The sequence below is a fragment of the Bos taurus genome, chromosome 4 (assembly GCF_002263795.3).
Source record: "Bos taurus isolate L1 Dominette 01449 registration number 42190680 breed Hereford chromosome 4, ARS-UCD2.0, whole genome shotgun sequence".
In the NCBI taxonomy this organism is placed as follows: domain Eukaryota; kingdom Metazoa; phylum Chordata; class Mammalia; order Artiodactyla; family Bovidae; genus Bos; species Bos taurus.
Genome location: NC_037331.1, coordinates 76,615,908 through 76,633,466, shown reverse-complemented (window position 1 = coordinate 76,633,466; position 17,559 = coordinate 76,615,908). Strand labels below are relative to the sequence as shown.

Genomic DNA, 17,559 nt, shown 5'->3' with positions numbered 1-17,559 from the left:
CTCAGCACCGACACAGACAGCAGCTGGGACAGTGTGTGCCCAGTATGTTCTCTGCCCAAGCCCTGCCCCAAGACAGCCCTGGGACCCCCAACTTCCCCAATGGCCCAGTAGGAACAATGGGCCTACAGGAGTGGGGGAAAGAGAAAGAGACCAAGGCTGTAGGGACAGTCGGAAACCCAAGAGGGGCAGCCTCAGATGTAGGGATCAGCAGAGGACACGGGTGACATTTGCCACATTGGCCGTGGCTGGAGACTATACCCATAGACATAAGCCACGCCCATCACAGACTCAGCATCCTTTATTGCACAGCGAGACTGCGATCTGTCACTGGTGTGGGTGCAGGTGGAGAACCTCTCAGCAGCTCGGCCACAGGAGGGTGAAGGCGCCACGGCTGCAGCGGAAATCCGGCTCTGGCTGCTCCGATCTGGGCTCCACGGATACCAGGCGCCGGGCCCCGCGCTGGGTCAGGGGGATGCAATCGGACACTCGGACCTCCAGGGCCCGTCCCTCCCTGAAGGAAGGAGGTCAGGGTCAGGATGGGCCAGGCCCCTCAGATAGGCAGCCGCTGCCCTGCCCGTGCCCAGGGACTCACCCCTGGCAGTGCGCAGCCAGCACCCCCACCAGCTCCCCGATGCGGTTATCCAGTGGCGGCTGGGAGCGGTGCAGACACACCACCAGGTCGTCATAGCCCCGCGCATGCAGCACCACCAGCTGGTCCCGCCCGCTGGTCACGCTCAGCCCGGTCACCTGAGGGGGGCAGGGTCGCAGGGTGAGGGGTGCAGCAGGCCCTCCACCCCGACCTTGCATTCTGGAGGGCCCCAGCATCCCAGGAACACATGTCCGCCCAGCTGTCTTCCCCTCCCAGCACTCTGCCCTCTTCGGAAAGCCTCTTTGAGCTCCAGTCCTCCATCTTCCCTGCAGGCTCTACAGTCCTGCTGTCCCCTCTAGGTCCCCTTCCTCCCTTTCTGGTCCTGCCCATTAAGGAGAGGGTTGGGCAAGGTGCACTGCACAAGAGGACTTTTGCCGTGATGGAATATTCCAGATCTGCGAAGTCTAACATGGCACCATTGCTCACTATAGCTTTCTAGCACCTGAATGTGCTGGTGCAACTAAGAAGCTGAACTTTCATTTTTCTCTACTTGTCAATTGTATTTAAAATATCCACACTGGTAGTGGCCATGGTACCAGATGGTCCCTCATCCTGAGAGTTATAGGGACCCCCAGCCTCAGTTTCTGCCCTGGGTTGCCCCTTGTCCTGAGGGAGTATGAGCTGTAACTCCAGGGAGTAGAGGGCCATAGAGCTGGGCAGAGGGGTGAAGGGAAGGGCCAGGGTCCCATGGGTGGCAGCCACACACTGCAGCCAGGACCATGTGGTCCAGGTAGGGAGGACCCCAGGCAGGCTCAGGCGCAGATGTGGGGAAGAGGGGCCATTTGGCTCTGCCCAAGAGTAGAGCAGGAGGAGGGTGAGCAGGCTGAGCATGGAGTTTGGGGCCCTACACCCATGGGCAGGCTGTTCAGTGGGGGCTGAGGGGAAGCTGCCATCCTGAGCCGATGCTGAGTTCTAGATGGCTCTGGTCATCCCAGGGAGGCCTGAGGGGAGGGGCCCAGCAGCAGTGCCCAGCAGGACACTGGGCCCGCTGGAGCCCGGCGAATGCCTCTGCCCTCCCACAGGACTCACCGCATCCAGGGGCACGGCCCGCATCACCCGGTACTGCCGGCCTGGCTCCAGCTTGTAGAGGTGCCGATCTGTGAGCAACAGTGCCCGGTCCCGGCTTTTGTTGAAGCGATTCACCTGTAGGACGGGTGGTTTCAGGGTCACTGCCTGGCCCGGGGGGGCTCCCCAGGAGGTGTGGCTGGAGGCCTCCCCTCTGTGAAGCCATTCTCTCACTAACTGGGTTGGAGCTGAAGTTTTTGAAGTTCAAGAGTAGTTGTGAAACCTCTTAGCTGGGCCTGAACCAGGGCTGTCATCAGCCAGCAGCCCTGAACCCACTGCTCACCTTTCTGACGTGGCTGGAGAAGAGCACGGCCCCAAAGCCGTCTTTTTCCCGAAGCGTCTTCAGTCGCTGAGCAAACAGGCCTGAGGCTGTGGGGTTGTCTGTGGCCTGGGGACAGTTGGGGGTTGCTTAGGGTGAGGTCGTGGGACCATGCGTGATTGACCACGACTCTTAATGAATCCGCACAGCTATCCTTGACCTCAGAAAACCTCATCATGTCATGCACGGGCCTCCCAGTGGGCCCAGCCACCACGCTGGGTTCCCTGAAGCCCACCACACAGACCTCTGCAGCCCTAAGGTTCTAGGCACACGTCTGAGCCCCCCACACCCACCCACCCACCCAGCTCCTCAGGCCAGGCCTGGATAGACACTGAGATGGAAGGGGCCTGGCAAGACCTGGCTCCTCCATGCTAAGCCATTCATTTGGGCCAACCTCACACCCCTGAGGCTTTGGCCCCTGCAGAACTGGGTGAGAGGGCCACTCACAGAGCCCATGTGGGCCAACGGGAGCCACAGTGTTGGGTTCTGGACAGGCGGCTGTGCCTAACAAGGGGGTCTGTGCCTGAGAATGGGGGGGTTGAGAACGGAGGAAAGGGAGTGGGAGTAGGGTAGAGGAGGCTCTCGGTAAAGCCTACGTCAGCTGGTTCTGAGTGAAAACCCTTAAACTGTGGAGGCAAGGGGCAAGGACACAGGGGGACAGCCCACAGGACAGCCAGGCCCAGAGACAGGACAGCTAAGGCGGACACAGGCAAGGTCTCAGCCTGGAGCCCCTTCCTGGCAGCCAGCCCCTGCAGCCCCGCACTTACGGAGGACAAGTAGTCCCGGGCCCAGGCCCGCCGGCAGCCCCAGTCCTGCCGTAGCTCCTGCAGGGCCGCCATGGCAGCCACCTTGGCCTTGATCTGAGCCATGTCCGAAGGCGGGATGTTCTTCACCAGCTGCCGGGCCCGCCACCTGGAGAGGGCCAGGTAGTCAGATGGACCGCTGTGAAGGCCTTGCCCCTCCCCACTCCTGGTTCTGCTCCCTTTCCTGAGAACACACGTTAAGGACTTTTCACGTCCTTTACCCCAGTAGGAGAAGGCCAAGCCCCTCAGCCTGGCACTGGCCGACTTCTGTGTCCCAGCCTCCCTGGTCTCAATGGAAGGTGGCCTCTCCTGTTCTGAGCACACTGATTGCCCTTCACACCTTGTCCTAAAGAATTCCTAACTCAGCCTTCAAAGCCTGGCTCAGTTACAGAGTTTCCCCCACTTCTAGCTTCAACCCACTACCCACCCTGCAGGGCCCTAGGAAGGAGATAAAGGCCTGCAAGCCCTCCAGATGTCCAGAATGGTGCTGGAGACATTAGGAATCTTCTAGCGGTTGTGAGGTGTAGGCTGTCAACGGATGCGCACAGCCCTCTGTCTTCCTGTTTATCCAATGGGACTGTGTGTCTCCTAGCTGGCTCTGTGGGGTTCAGATGACCTGGTCCAGGTGTTCAATGGGCTCTAGCTGAGTGGAAAAGACCAAGGTGGGTGGGGGCGGAGAGCAAGTACCTGGAGAAGAGGGCCTGGCAGATGTCCTGGAAAGGCTGCAGCACGGTGGGTGGTGGGGGCCAGACGAGGTCACGGCCATAGTGCGGGGGCTGCCGCGCAGCCTGGAATCGCCGCTGCAGCTCTGTCAGGTGAGCACGCACCTTGTGCCTCCGGAAGCAGCGCATGATGGTGTAGATGGCCCTCAGTCGCCGGCAGCGCCTCCTGGCCAGCGTGCCCCGCCATGCCTGGGGAGCCGGTAGGAGGTGGTGCTCCGTCAGGCCGTGCCAGGCCCCACCTCCCTCACATGTGCTGCTGTGCTGTGCTTAGTCTCTCAGTCGTGCCCCAGTCTTTGTGACCCTATGGACTGTAGCCCTCAAAGCTCCTCTGTCCATGGGGATTCTCTAGGCAAGAATACTGGAGTGGGTTGCCATGCCCTTCTCCAGGGTATCTTCCCAACCCAGGGATTAAACCCAGGTATCCCACATTGCAGGTGGATTCTTTACCATCTAATCCACCAGGGAAGTCCCTCCCTCATATGGGGAGACCCCAAATTGGAGGGGTACCCTGAGAATGTGACCATCAAACCCAGACTGGAGACCCTACAAGGTAAGCAGCCCAGTGAACTCACAGATTAAAACCTGACTTGAACAGACTGAGGATATGATTGGGGACATGTGGTGACTGACTGGACGGGACACAGGAAGTCAGTAACAACTTTCTAAATCCTATTTCTGGGATGGTGTGGTATTGTGTCATGTTCTTAAAAATAACCCTGTGTGTTAGAGGAGATATCAGAAGTAACAACAAAATGCAATGTGTCATCATTCATTGGATTCTGGGTTTTTAAAAGACATAACGGGTCATAGTGGGACCCATTCAAATTTCTTTCAGAAATTTGAATACGGCCTACATGTTAGATATTCAGCTATGTAGGTTATATTTTATCAGTGTTAGTTTTCTTGAATGGGCTAATGTCGGTGTGATTATAAAGGGGAATGTCCTTGTTCTCAGAATACACACCTGATGAAGGATTTAGAGGTCATTACTTTATGTGGCTAGGGAAAAAATACAAATATATGGGTATCTGTATGTGGATGTGGAGAGAGATGAAGACAGACAGAGATGGAGCAGTGGGTGAAAACACATAACTGTAGCTATCCAGGTGAATGGTACATTGTACGAATCTTTCCAGTTTCTATAGGTTTGAAATGTTTAAGTAAAATGTTATGAGAAGAGGTGGGAGAGTCCTTATCCTTTGGAAAGGCATACTGAAATGATTATAAACTAAATGACTTGATTCAAAATAATGGGAATGAAGGTGAGGTGTCTACACAAAACCACAGGGGTCATAAGGCAGGGCAGTCAGAGTGTGGGAATTTAGTACACCATTCTGCCCGATTTTCTCCAGGTTTGAAATATTTTAGGACAAATGGAAGAAAGGAAGGGAAAAGAAGGAAGTAAAGGAGCCAGATTCCTGATTATCTTGTTTTGAGCACCTGGGCCTGAGGCTGGTGGCCACAGGACAGAGGTGACCTGAACAGAAATCCAAACTTTTTGCTTGTCAGTTTCAATCTCCGTTTGTCACCTGTGAGCAGGGGACTTCTCTAGTACTTGGAACAGTGTCTGTGGTCCCCTCAGTGCACGCACAGCACCCCCGCCTCGAGTGGTGCACACCCATCTCTCCCCTACCCGCAAGTAATGCTCAGAGCGCTCTCCGGCCTCCCTCTACACCGGCCCTGGCGGGCGTCCAGCCGGCCGCACCTTCTGCAGCAGCAGCACGATGATGGGGATGAGACAGGCGCGGCTCTGCTCCAGCGTGACCAGCGTCCGGGGCGAACGGATGAAGAGCTTGCTGTGGCCAAAGGCCACGTCCCCCTGCAGCCCATGCTGCTCCAGGAGAGCGCCCACGGCCGCCTTATCGGAGCCCAGCAGATGATTCGGCCACGTGTACTCACAGGTCATCTTATACCTGTCACGGCAGGACCGGGCTGTGGGCGCTGGGCCCTGGGGAGGGGTGTGGACCTAAACCCCCATCCTCCTCCCCTCTCCTCCCCCGACCCTCTCCCTCCTCCTCTCCTCCCCCTCCTTCTCTCCTCCCCCTCCTCCCTCCGACCCTTTCCTCCAAGCCACTCCCACTCCAACGCCAGCTCCCTGCCACGCCCACACCCCGCGCCACGCCCACACCCCTCCTTGCCACGCCCACCTCAGTCCACCCTGCCTAGTCCCACCCCTTGTGTCACGCGAGGGGCCTCCAAGACTGGCAGTGTCCCAGGGTCAGCAGCATCCTGCAGGCTTCCGCACTGACGTCTGAAAAGCGCTCGTTGCTTTGGGCACCCCCTGCCGGCTGATGGAACTTCTCAAGGACCAATCCCCCGCCACGGGAGAAGGGGCCGTACCTGAGCAGGAATCGAGCATAGGGCTGGCGGGAAGCGAAGCCTGCCCTGCGGACCCTCACGTTCTCCAGCAGCCCCAGGTATGCGACTTGGTGGCGACAGTGGCCCTCGTCCAGCTTCCCGGCCACCTTGTCCTCATTGGGCTTGATACAGCGGACGTAGAAGGGCTCCTGTGAGGACAAAGGACACTCGGAGAGGCCAGTGTCACAGCCCTACAGTTACTCAGTTACTGGACAGGGGCAGCGAGGAGCTCAGGCCTGTCTCTATCCCTCCCATGCTGCCATCCATAGGGTAGAGGATCTCTCAGGGGGACAGGGAGGCCCGGGGACCAAGGGCAGGCAGAAGGGCAAGGCCAGCCAGGAGGAGAGTGGGGATGAGGGCATGGTGGGCAGAATGGGACCTGGGAGCTCCAGTGCTGGGTGTGGGCAGGGTGCTGGCCCACATTCAGGTCCTGACAGTGCAGCAGAGCCCCTCAGCCCTTCCTCTTGCCTTCCCAGAGGCCCTGCAGAGTCTCTGGACATTCTACTATTAAGCTGGCCCTGGCATCCTCCCGCTGCCCTCTCTGACTTTGGGCCCCAATTTCTGCAAGATGTGAGTGCCACTTTCTTGTCCTGGTGCCTCCAGCTTCCAGAAAACTAATCCTGGCTCCAGGCAGGACGAGGGCTGGGCCAACTCAAGTTCTGGGTGAGGTCTCCCCTAGCCCATCCTTGAGAAGCAATGGGGCCAGGGGAAGGCTACAAGGATCTTGTGTTTACTCAAGCCTTGGCCCGGCTCAGGGCATCGTAACCTGAGCAGTGGCAGGTCCCTTTCTGCTGGAGGAGGTATGGCTCACAGCAGACAGGAAAGGAACACCCTCTTATGATGCACGAAGGCAATGGAGGACCCAGCCTAACATCCAGGCACAGACAGAAGGATCTGGAAGGATCCAGATTCAAGGTGGGGGGGAGCCGTACCTTGGAGGCCAGGTTTTCCACCAGGGCCACCATGGAGTTCTTGAAGAGTGTGCCGGCCGTCAGGGGGCGCTTGGTCACCTCTGTGATGTCCTGCTGCCCATCTGGCCACATGGCCCGCAGGGTGGGATCCTTGCTGTGGACATAGGCCGCATGCCCAGATGCCCTCCAGGAGGACAGCCCCCACCCAAGCTTGGCCATGTGTAAACTTCAAGACCTTGGGCTGTGAGGGTCAGACCGAGTGTCTGAAGGCCCTTCCAGCCAGAGTGCCTGGGCCTTCACTGTCTGGCATCCACACACATGCCCAGAGAGCCCCCCTCACCTGTTGTACAGCAGACGCTTGAAGTCCTGGAAGAGGAAGTCTCTGTTCTTATCAATGAAGCCCTCCACGGAGTACCTGGGGGAGGTCCGGGGGAGGGCCAGTGAGGAGGTAAGGGGCTTCTGACCCCCTAGTATGCCCCTCCCCCTCCTCCCATCTGGTCAGCCTCCCTTCCTTTTTCCTCACGTGCTCCTCTTCCTTCCCCTCTCCTGTCTGCTTTCCCTCTCATCATATAAGACCTCTTCCCTCAGAAGTTTCTCTCCTGAAAGATGAGTCAAGGGGTTATGCCCACGGAGCCAAATGTTGCATCACTGAATCCTGGCTTTAGCACATACATGCTGTGTGATCTGGGACAAGTGACTTAAACTCTCTGTGCCTCAGTAGACATCACACCCTCAGAACAGTGCCTACTGAGTTTCCATAAATAAATGTCAGCGATTGCAGTTACAACCAGGAAATCCTGAGTCATTGGTCTGTTTGGCTCCTTGGCCTGGAGGACCTCAGATTCATCATTCTAGCCTTTGCTAGAAAGCTCAGTGCCAAAATCTTGGCTTCACTTGCAGTTCCTAGAAAGTCTCAGGGCCATGGGATCTGACTCCTGGCAGCTTCGTCTTTTCGATTCTATTTCTTCTCCTCATGAAGGACACGTGGGAGACTTGTGTCTTTCTCTGTGAGTCACCTCTGATCCAATTCCGGGTGAGATGTGTGACAGGGGAATTAATAATAATCATGGCCACTTCTGGAAGACAGTAGGGACTTTGGCGCTCAGTGTGTGGCCTGAGGACTGGCCATGTCCACCTCGCCTGGGAGCTCATTAGAAACACATCATCTGGCCTCTCTGTTCCTCCTCGCTGACAAAAGGTGACAAGAACTGGCCCCAGGGCTTTCCTGATGCTCAATGGTAAAGAATCTGCCTGCCAATGCAGGGGACGTGGGTTTAGTCCCTGGTCTGGGAACATCCCACGTGCCACAGAGCAGCTAAACCCATGCTCCACAACTGTTGAGCCTGGGAGCCGCAACCACTGAAGGCTGTGAACCCTAGAGCCTGTGCTCTGCAACAAGAGAAGCCACTACAGTGGGAAGCCTGTGCACCAAAACTAGAGAGTATCCCCTGCTCTCTGCAACTAGAGAAACGTCCACACAGCAACAAAAATCCAGCACAGCCAATAAAGAAAGAAAGAATTTTTTAAAAATAAAAGTACTGGCCCTGGGCTCAGAACAGAGGTCCCACCCTAGCTGCACCTCTGAGTCTCCAGCCGCTCTATCAGAAATTGGCTTTTTCTTTTTTAAAGCTGCCCAGAAGATTCTAGGATGCAGCCAGGGCTAAGAATCACTATCTTAAAAGCCCTAATTGATATTTCTCATTTGTGAATCTGGTGAAGAGCATATTTCCAGTGTCTTAAAAAGGGGAGGGGGCGGTGGAGGGGGGGGAACCAGATGCCCAGTGGGGGCCCCTTACGTGACATCCCCTGCATAGTGCTTGATCCGGAAGTCTCGGCCAAACTCCATGGTCTTGTCTGTGGGGCAGAGCTATGGATGGGGACAGCACAGGTCAAGACCTAGAAGGTGTGGGGGGATCTAGGGGAGAAAGGGGAGACAGCCCTGCAGAGGAGGCTGAGCCACCACCAAGACCCCCTACCCACCCCAAGACAGGCAGTGTGGCACCGTGGGGTGCCCGCCAGTGCCGGGACCAGCTGGACGGGCACAGGGTGGGGAGACCGCAGGGGCAGAGGGGCACCTGGCGGCTAGTATAGTGTGGGTGGTGGCGGTGGTGTGTGTCCAGGGTCTGCAGGAAGATCCGGTCAGTGATGGGGCCCGCAGTGCTGCAGGCCTCATCCAGCACAGAGAGGATGCCCCGGTGGGGCCGCTCCACCAGGTCCACGATGGTGGCGTTGTTGAAGTACTCCACCTGCGGCAGGCAAGCACGGCAGCTCCCGAGCCCTGTCCGCCAGCCTCCTGCCTGTGTTCCTGCCCAGTGTCCACATCTTGCAGCCCTCCTCTGCACACCCGCCGACCCAGCACCGTCCCTCCCCCCATCTCCCTCCCACCCGGGACCCGCGGGTGCAGGGAGGGCCGGGCACCCACGGTCTGCCAGGCGATGCCCTCCCGCTCATATTCCTCCTGCTCCTGCTTCAGGATGAGCTGGATGAAGAGCTGCTGCAGCTTCTCATTACAGTAATTGATGCAGAACTGCTCGAAGCTGGAGGAGGGGTGGGCAGAAGGGCCATTCAGAGTCATGCCTCGACCACCCACACTAAGGCTTTGGCTCTGTGGAGAGTGAGTGCAACCAATAGCAGCTGTGCTGTGCTGTGCTTAGTCGCTCAGTTGTGTCCAACTCTTTGTGACCCCGTGGACTGTAGCCTGCCAGGCTCCTCTGTCCATGGAAGTCTCCAGGCAAGAATATTGGAGTGGGTTTTTATGCTCTCCTCCAGGGTATCTTCCCAACCCAGGGATCAAACCCAGGTCTTCCACATTGCAGGAGGATTCTTTATCATCTGGGCCATCAGGGAAGCCCAATGAATAGCAGGGATCCCCCCAGATAGATGCTCTGAAGATCGCCTGAGGGGTCTGGAGCCAGGCACCCCAGTGGCCTGCCAATAGGGGTGCATCTCTCACTCTGGGCTGCTCTTTTACCTGGTCCCTACTCCCTAGCCCACCCAGCACATGTGCCCTGAAGTGGATTGAGGAGTCCCTGTGAGGGGAAGTAAGCCAAGTTCTTGCCATCCCAGGCACCAGGGGTGGTGGCACAGCTGAAGCAGGCTTGAAGACATGAGCCTAGGGGCCAAGGACCAACCATGATGGACACTAGGCATCCTGTTTCTCTGCCCAGCCAAGCTCCCCAGGACTAAGAGTTGGGGCGGGGGTCAGAGTGTGGGATGTGGTGTCGGAACTACCCACCTATTGACGGGGAACACCTCAAAGCCATAGATGTCCAGCACACCAATGACTGTGTCCTTGCCGTCACGCCGGGGGTCCCGGTCCCGGGGTTCCATGACATGATTAATCCGGTCCACCACCCACTCAAATAGTCGCTGGTACACTGCCTGGGGAGAGGCAAAAAGCCAGCTGCTTCTGACTGCCTCTGGCCTTGTCTCCTCTGGGAAGGCCTCCGGGGTTCCCCACCCACCCCCTAGAATACCTTGGCACAGGCATCCCGGGCATAGCTGGCCTCGGCTGCAGTGTGGCCCTTCTCAATGACCTCCCTGCCTCCAGAGGCCACGGTGCGAGCTAGTAGGCAGCGCAGCACTAGCTCCCGGGGTGTGGCCGTCAGCTCAGCCACGTGGTCCACCAGCACTTCCTCGGTCACCGCCAGGCGCCCCTGCTCCAGGTTGCTCTCCAGCTCCACGAACTCAATGTTTCCCTGGTGATGGTAAATCGTCAAGAGTCAGGCTCTGTGTCTCAGAGAAGCCTGTACACTTATGCCCAGGGAAGGGAAGGCAGGGGTATGGGGAGCTGCTCCTGGAGCACACCAAAGCCTTCCCCAAGGCCTCCCACCGGGAATGTCATGTGAGTGGGCCCACCGTGTCCTCCTGTAGCTGGTTATGTGCTGCCCACACCTCATGTTTCCTGAGAGAGAGCAGAGGCTCAGAGTCACTGAGTAACCTGCCCAAAGTCACTCAACTTTTAGGTGACAGAAGCAAGAGCCAGGTCTGTGTGTTTGTTGTCAGTTACTAAGTTGTGTCTGACTCTTTGCAACCCCAGGGACTACAGCATGCCAGGCTTCCCTGTCCTTCTCCATCTCCCGGAGTTTGCTCGAACTCATGTCCATTGAGTCAGTGATGCCATCCAACCATCTCATCCTCTGTTGCCCCTTCTCCTCCTGCCCTCAGTCTTTCCCAGCATCAGGATCTTTTCCAATGAGTTGGCTGTTTGCATCAAGTGGCCAAAGTATTGGAGCTTCAGCTTCAACATCAGTGGTTCCAATGAAAATTTAGAGTTGATTTCCTTTGATTGGTTTGATCTCCTTGCAGTCCAAGGGACTCTCAAGACCAGCAGTTCAGTTTGAAAGCATCAGTTCTTTGGTGGTTAGCCTTTATGGTTCAACTCTGACATCTGTACATGACTACTGGAAAAACCATAGCTTTGACTAGATAGATCTTTGTCGGCAGAGTGATGTCTCTGCTTTTTAATATGCTGTCTAGGTTTGTCATAGCTTTTCTTTCAAGGAGCAAGCATCTTTTAATTTCATGGCTGTAGTCACCGTCTGCAGTAATTTGGGAGCTCAAGAAGATAAAATCTGCCACTGTTTCCATTTTACTGAGCCCAAACTGCCCTTACCTGCTAAGTACAGGCTAAACTACCAGACGTGGACCAGGCACGTTATGGGAACCCACAATCGAAACAACTTGGGTTTCAGCAGAGGGAGGAGTGGGCCAGTTACACTGCTGGGTTGTTAGAGGCCAGTCTTCTCCTTCACGGGAGGTGCCCAGCCAGGGCACCACATGGGGAAGTGGCTGCAGTGCCCACAGGCAGGCTCACCAGGTGCAGTATAGCAGCCAGGATCCGGTGCACAGAGGCCACCTCCTCAGGACTGAAGCCGATCACCCGCATGGCCTCCGTCACTGCCTGGTGGTGGCTCTTCTCATCGATGTCCAGGACCTGGGGGGGAAAGGGCTCAGCACACCACTGCCACACTGAACCTCAATTCCTCTGCCTCAGTGCACTTGCTCGCCATTGCACCCCTTCCCCACTCTGAGCCCTGATTCCTCCAACTGAAAGCCTGCAGAATCAGGCCCCACAAGTCCTGCTGAGCCATTCATACCACCCTGGACCCAGCTGAAGCCACTGGTCACCAGCCCCAGGGTCCTGGGACTAGGAGTGACTAGAGCTTGGGCTCCCTGCCCCCACTCACATTGAGCCCCGCCCCCTGGCGGGTGAAATTATACACTGCAGGGTTTCTCTGAAGGTGTAGTTCTTGCAGCTCCTCATCCTCACAGCCCCGCAGCACCTGGAGGACCCAGACATCCCTCTGTTAGGCCCCTGAGCTCCAAGATATGCCCCCTCCCACCATACACCCTACCCACAAACAGATGGCATCCTTCAACCACTGCTGATCCAACGAATGCATGGTATGAGTCAGCACGGTGATGGTGTGGACAGTGCCTGAGCCCAGGGAGGACCCACTTCTAGGTCAGACATGGTGTAGATTCTGAACAAGTCTGAGGAGAACCCACTCGATGTGGTGTAGACACCACTAGAATCCAGGGAGATCCCATTTTGGTGTCAGACACTGTGTAGAAACTGCCTGTGTCCTGGGAGGACCTACTTCAGTGATCAGACATATGTAAATATGGCCAGTGTCCAGGCACCCACTTTGGTGAGTCAGAAAGGATGTAGATACCACCTCCAAATCCAAGGAGATCCCACCTTAGTAGGTCAGACATGGTGTAGACACCACCTGAGTTCTCAGTGGGTCTTACCCAGTGTAGACACTATCAGTGCCCAGAAACCACCTCAGTGTCAGACACAGTGTAGACACTTCCCTGCCCAGGTCCAGGGAGACCCCACGTCAGGGCCAGATGAGGTACACACACTGCCATGTCCAGGGAATTCCCAGCCCAATGGGGGTGGGGAAAGACAGGGGGAGGGGAGGGGAATGGGCTGTGGGTGGGGCCAACAGGACCCCCCTTGCAGGTCCCCACCTGCCAGCTTTGGCTCACCTGATAGAAGGCGTGGAAGTTCCTTTCACCTACGTGCTGCTTAAGTACCCGCGACTGTGGAGAAAGGGACAGCTGGACTCATGCCTGGGACCGGCCCCATCCCAGGGACCTGTCCCAGAGCCCCCAGGACAGGGCAGGTAGGGGGTGGCGGTGGACCTGGCTATGGAGGGAGCCCCGCCCTGTGAACCTGAGACATCAGAGAAGGTCTGTTCCTGCGTCCACGGCACCAGGGCCGGGAGAGTCAGCATGGTGGGACGGCTCTGCCTGGTCCCCCTGAGAGAGGCCTGTGTGCAGCCCACCTGCCCAGGGTCTTGGTAGCAGGGCCCACCTTTTCCAGCAGGTAGCTGTGGATGTGTCCCCCCACGGGGTCTCCTTTGAAGTCAAAGTTGATGTCCATGTACTTGCCAAAGCGGCTAGAGTTGTGGTTGCGGTTGGTGCGAGCATTGCCGAAGGCCTCCAGCACGCATGTGGACTTGAGCAGCACGTCCTTGACCCTGCATGGAGTGGGGAGGCAGAGGGGCCAGGACTATGACACGAAGACCTTGCACTCGGGACTGTGTCCCCATGCAGGATAGCTGCCTGAGGCTTCCCAATCACAGGAGGAGAGGGAGTCTGAGGGCCGGTCCCACCCTGCGCTGCCCCTTGCAGGCGCTTGACTCTGAGATGCTGGGAAATGCACCTGCCAGGCACTCATGCTGGTGACTGTGAAGCCTTGAGCCTTGAAAGGCATTGACCCGCCTTCTCAGACCAAAGTTGTAGCCCAGTGAGGAGCTGGATCTGGACACTTGGCACTGCCAGGCATGTGTGCTTGGGAATTTCCATCGCTGCTGCCACCCCAATCCTACCCCGATCCCCACCTTACCCCACCTTAACAGGAAGAGGCAGAGCTCTCACACAGGAAGCTGCTCCCACAGATCCCTGTTGGTGAGCTGCCAGCAGGTAGATAGGTCCTGGTTTCCGGGTTTCTGGCCCAGCCCTGACACTGGCCTGGCATCGAGGGCTTTTCTTACGGGCAGCCAACCTCTCTGCTCCCATTGGGTCCCCGTGAGGGCCCAGCACCTATCTGTTGGCCCTCTTCACCTCCTCCCTTTCCCATCCGTAGAGGAAGGGCACCCCTATGCTGGGCCTCGCCTCTACTTGGGTAGAGAGGTCCTAGCTGTGGGTCACTTAGAGTCTTACTGACAGCCACTGAACTTGGCCTGAGCTGGACTCCATTGTGTTTCTTGCCCTCCATCAGGCACGAGACACAGGCCAGCCCTTCCCTACCATCCCCACCCCACTGGCCTCACCTCTCCACCTCGGCCCTCTGGCTTGGGTTGGTAACGGCTGCGATGTATTGCATGATGTGCTTGCTGGCTTCTGTCTTCCCTGCCCCACTCTCGCCTGCCAACAGATGGACAGTCAGAATTTTTGGCTGCTCCCCCTTAACCAGGTCCCTGTGCCCACCCGTACTCCCAGGCACTCCAACCACCACACCATCATTGACAAATGAAAATACTGGGACCCAGGGAGGTTGTGGGCCGGCACCTGGACCCCGGATGCTAGGCAGGTACCTGAAATAACAATGCAGGTGTCCCTGGACCGGCGCTTCATTGCTCTGTAGGCGGCGTTGGCCACAGCATACAGGTGGGGTGGCCTCTCATAGAGCTCGCGGCCCTGGTACCTGGCAATGGCTTCCGGCCCGTACAGGGGCAGCTCCTGGTAGGGGTTTACGGACACCAGCACCTCACCGATGTATGTGTAGATGCGGCCCTTCTCGAACCTGGCACAGGCAGGGCAGGTCCTCAGTGTTCAGGGCCAAGGGGACACACACATAGATTCTGGGGCATTGGGCCCAGGTGGGAAGTCTTGGGGCCCTGGCCCACCCCCAGGGCTGAGGGCAGAGAAGTGTGTGGGGGGGAAGTGGTGGGGTTGACTTGAGTCTTCCGTTGCCATCTTGCTAGGAGCCTCACCCACACACAAGGTAGTGTTGGGGTCCAAGCTGCTCTCCATGGGGTGGAGTCACAGGAATCCTGACTCTGTTTTATCAAGGGACTGACTTGCCCAAGGCCACACTGGGCCAGGCAGAACAGGCAGCTTAGGTGATGGAGTTGAGCCCAGGGAGGAGATAGGGGTGGGAGGTGGAGGGAGGGACCTCCAGTTGTTTCCGTCTCAAGACCTGGGCGGGGACCCAGAAGCAGAAGCAGGACCCGCCCAGCCCCACCCAGACAGCAGACTGGGAGGCACTGGGAGGGTGCCTGGGGCAGCAGTGCCGCCAGCCCCACCCTGCACTTCCTCAGACCTCTCGACCCTCAGCGTGAACCTAGTCACCTGCGAGGGTGCCTGTGTCACTTGTCTCCTGACCCTTCTGCTCTGGGAGGAGCCCCAGCCCCCCTGCTCCCTGCGGTGTCTGGGACCCGCCCTGTCCCTGACTGCCGGTCCCGGGTTCCCCTTCCTCCACTGCTTCAGACACGGGAGTTCTCCGGTTTGGCTCCCTGCACACCCAGGACCTGCTGGAGACAGACTCTCCACCTGCAAGCCGTGTGGCCCCGGGGTCAGGGTCCCAGTGGTAATATGGTGATGGTAGTACCTGTCTCAGAAGCTAGTTTGTAATCTGCTTAGTTCTAACAGAGAAGCTCATTTCCGGTCTGACTCTCCATCCCACAACCCTGGCCTTGACTCAGGGCCCGTGGTGTCTGACTTCAACAATCTGGGCTCAGGGGGACCTGTCCCTAGGCTCTGCACAGTGGGTTACCATCTGCTCCTCATGGCTGTTCAGGGATGAAGCCAGCTCCTGCTGCCACCCCTCATCGCCACCAGCAGCTCCTCCCTGCCCTCTGCCCTCCGGCAAATAGGGCCCCGTGTCACTTCTACCAGCCACACCCTGAAGCACCCCACATGTCCCTTTGAGAGTGTCATCTCAGTTTATCCATCTGCACCCCAGGGAGGCGCCTGACCACTTCCCTTTGAGCCCCTAGGGCTCAGCACAGCCTCACTAGGAAGATGGAGCGGCCACTCGGTCCAGATGCCTGGCACCTGCCTGCCCCTGCCAAGAGGAAGGCTCAGGAGACACCTGGGCTGTGTGGGAGGCACAGGCCTGGGGAGCCTGCTCTAGCACTGGCTGACTGTCCTGGCCCTGAGGGGACAGTCCTTCCAGCCCCCGCATCTCCCTGAGGTCACCCAGATGGTGGGCTGATGGAGACCAGTTGGGGATGGGGACAGGGAGAAGGGGAGCCCATGCCCTGGGTCTACCTGAGTTTCAGATTCTCCATGAAGTCTTCCATGGTCACTTGGTCCAAAAGCACAAAGTCGGGCTTGCCACACTCAGGGCCTTCATCGTCCTCCATCCTGCCGGCAGGGAAGCACCCAGGCCAGGTTGCCCCAACCTTCCTGTGCAGAGCGGCTAAGGGGAGGGGTGCTCTCGCACAGGCCCAGCCCTCCCTGCCCGCAGCCTCCCCGCCTGCCGCCCCAGCAGTGTGGTGAAGTAGGAAGTGGGTTCTTCTGGCCCCGGGAAGGGGTTGCCCTCCCCGCTTGCTGTCCCCTCCCAAGGGGCTCTGACCCCTGCTTCCTGGTTCCCTCCCCTCCGGGCGTGCCTAACGGTTGAGGTTGAGGCGGTCAAGGAAACTCCGACCCTCTGTGATCTCACCCTCACCCCAAGCAGAGGAGCCTCTGCAGTCCCCGGCCCTGCTGGTCACTTGTGGGACCCTGAGAAGAGATTTCTTGCTGTGGTCCTGGCTACAAAACTCTGTGTGTCTGTCAACTCTCAGACCTCAACATCAACACTAGGTGGATTTTTAGGGTAGGCACATTGTACCTTGAGAAAAAGTCAAAGAATGCTGATACCCAGGCCTTTGGGGCAGAAACCCAGGCAGTAATTTTCGAAGTGTGCGAGACCACGCCAGGATAAATGACAAATGACAAAGCCAGCTTCACGGCATACCCCGCCACGACCAGGGGCCTGATGTTTTGGGTTCATCATGCTGACATTCAGTCTTCCAGGCTTCTGGATGCTTCCTGGAAGAGTCCTGTGTCCTTGAGGCCCACCTGCCTGTCCCTCTAGTAGTGAGGACAGGAACTGCTTCAGGAGCCCCCCGTCCCACCTCGGTCCTCACCGCACAGAGGTGTGGCCTGACTTCGCTCTAGACCACGCAGCACCTTTAGAAGTGGCCAGACTGGCCAGCTAAGATTTTGACAACGTGGGGTCTAGGATTGGGGTTGAGGACGGGACGGTTCTCTCTTATCCGTCTCCTCACACAGGGAGGACAATGTTTCCCAAATTTCAGTCATCTCTGTACTACCTTTGGGATTCTGTACTCAAAGAGCTAGTTTATTTTGAAATATTGTTTGATATGCAAGGGTTTTTTTTCGCTTCAAATACCTTAAAATGACTCAATAGACGTAAGTTTGAGCAGACTCCAGGAGATAGTCAAGGACGGGGAAGCCTGGTGTGCTGTAGTCCATGGGGTCACACAGTCAGATACGACTTAGTGACTGAATTAACAACATCAAAATTGTAAAGTGCTAATTTTCAAATGCCTGAAAAAACCAAGCCTTGCATTATTACACACCACTGTTCTGAGGGGACCCTTCTGTTAGGATCAAGCTTTGGTTCCACCCTGTGCCAGGCCTGGAGCTTCTTTTGAGCAAACTCTGGTCAGGTTTTATCCTCCCAGTCTCTTAAAGTCACCCCCTTCATCCCCTGCCTCTTGGGCTGGTGCTTTTGAAGGGTTTTCCAGACCAAAGTTCAGGAGTATCT

At 57.3% G+C, this 17,559-nt stretch overlaps 1 protein-coding gene across 2 annotated transcripts; it reads right to left on the bottom strand.

The window, feature by feature from the left end:
- Positions 1-280: 280 nt before the first annotated feature.
- MYO1G (myosin IG) lies at positions 281-16,208 on the bottom strand. 2 transcript variants are annotated; one of them, XM_005205614.5, is made up of 22 exons: positions 16,056-16,208; positions 14,378-14,586; positions 14,114-14,207; positions 13,153-13,318; positions 12,825-12,878; positions 12,017-12,112; positions 11,644-11,763; positions 10,304-10,525; positions 10,063-10,208; positions 9,250-9,364; positions 8,903-9,073; positions 8,624-8,694; positions 7,168-7,242; positions 6,849-6,981; positions 5,899-6,065; positions 5,264-5,471; positions 3,524-3,747; positions 2,801-2,945; positions 1,998-2,102; positions 1,679-1,792; positions 593-747; positions 281-511 (listed from the first exon to the last, which is right to left on the bottom strand). In XM_005205614.5, the coding sequence occupies exons 1-22, from the start codon at positions 16,148-16,150 to the stop codon at positions 355-357; spliced, it is 3,042 nt and encodes a 1,013-aa protein (XP_005205671.1). In that variant the 5' UTR covers positions 16,151-16,208; the 3' UTR covers positions 281-354. The 2 variants fall into 2 exon arrangements, with proteins under 2 accessions (XP_005205671.1, XP_024846886.1); XM_024991118.2 differs by lacking the exon at positions 593-747.
- Positions 16,209-17,559: the final 1,351 nt, after the last annotated feature.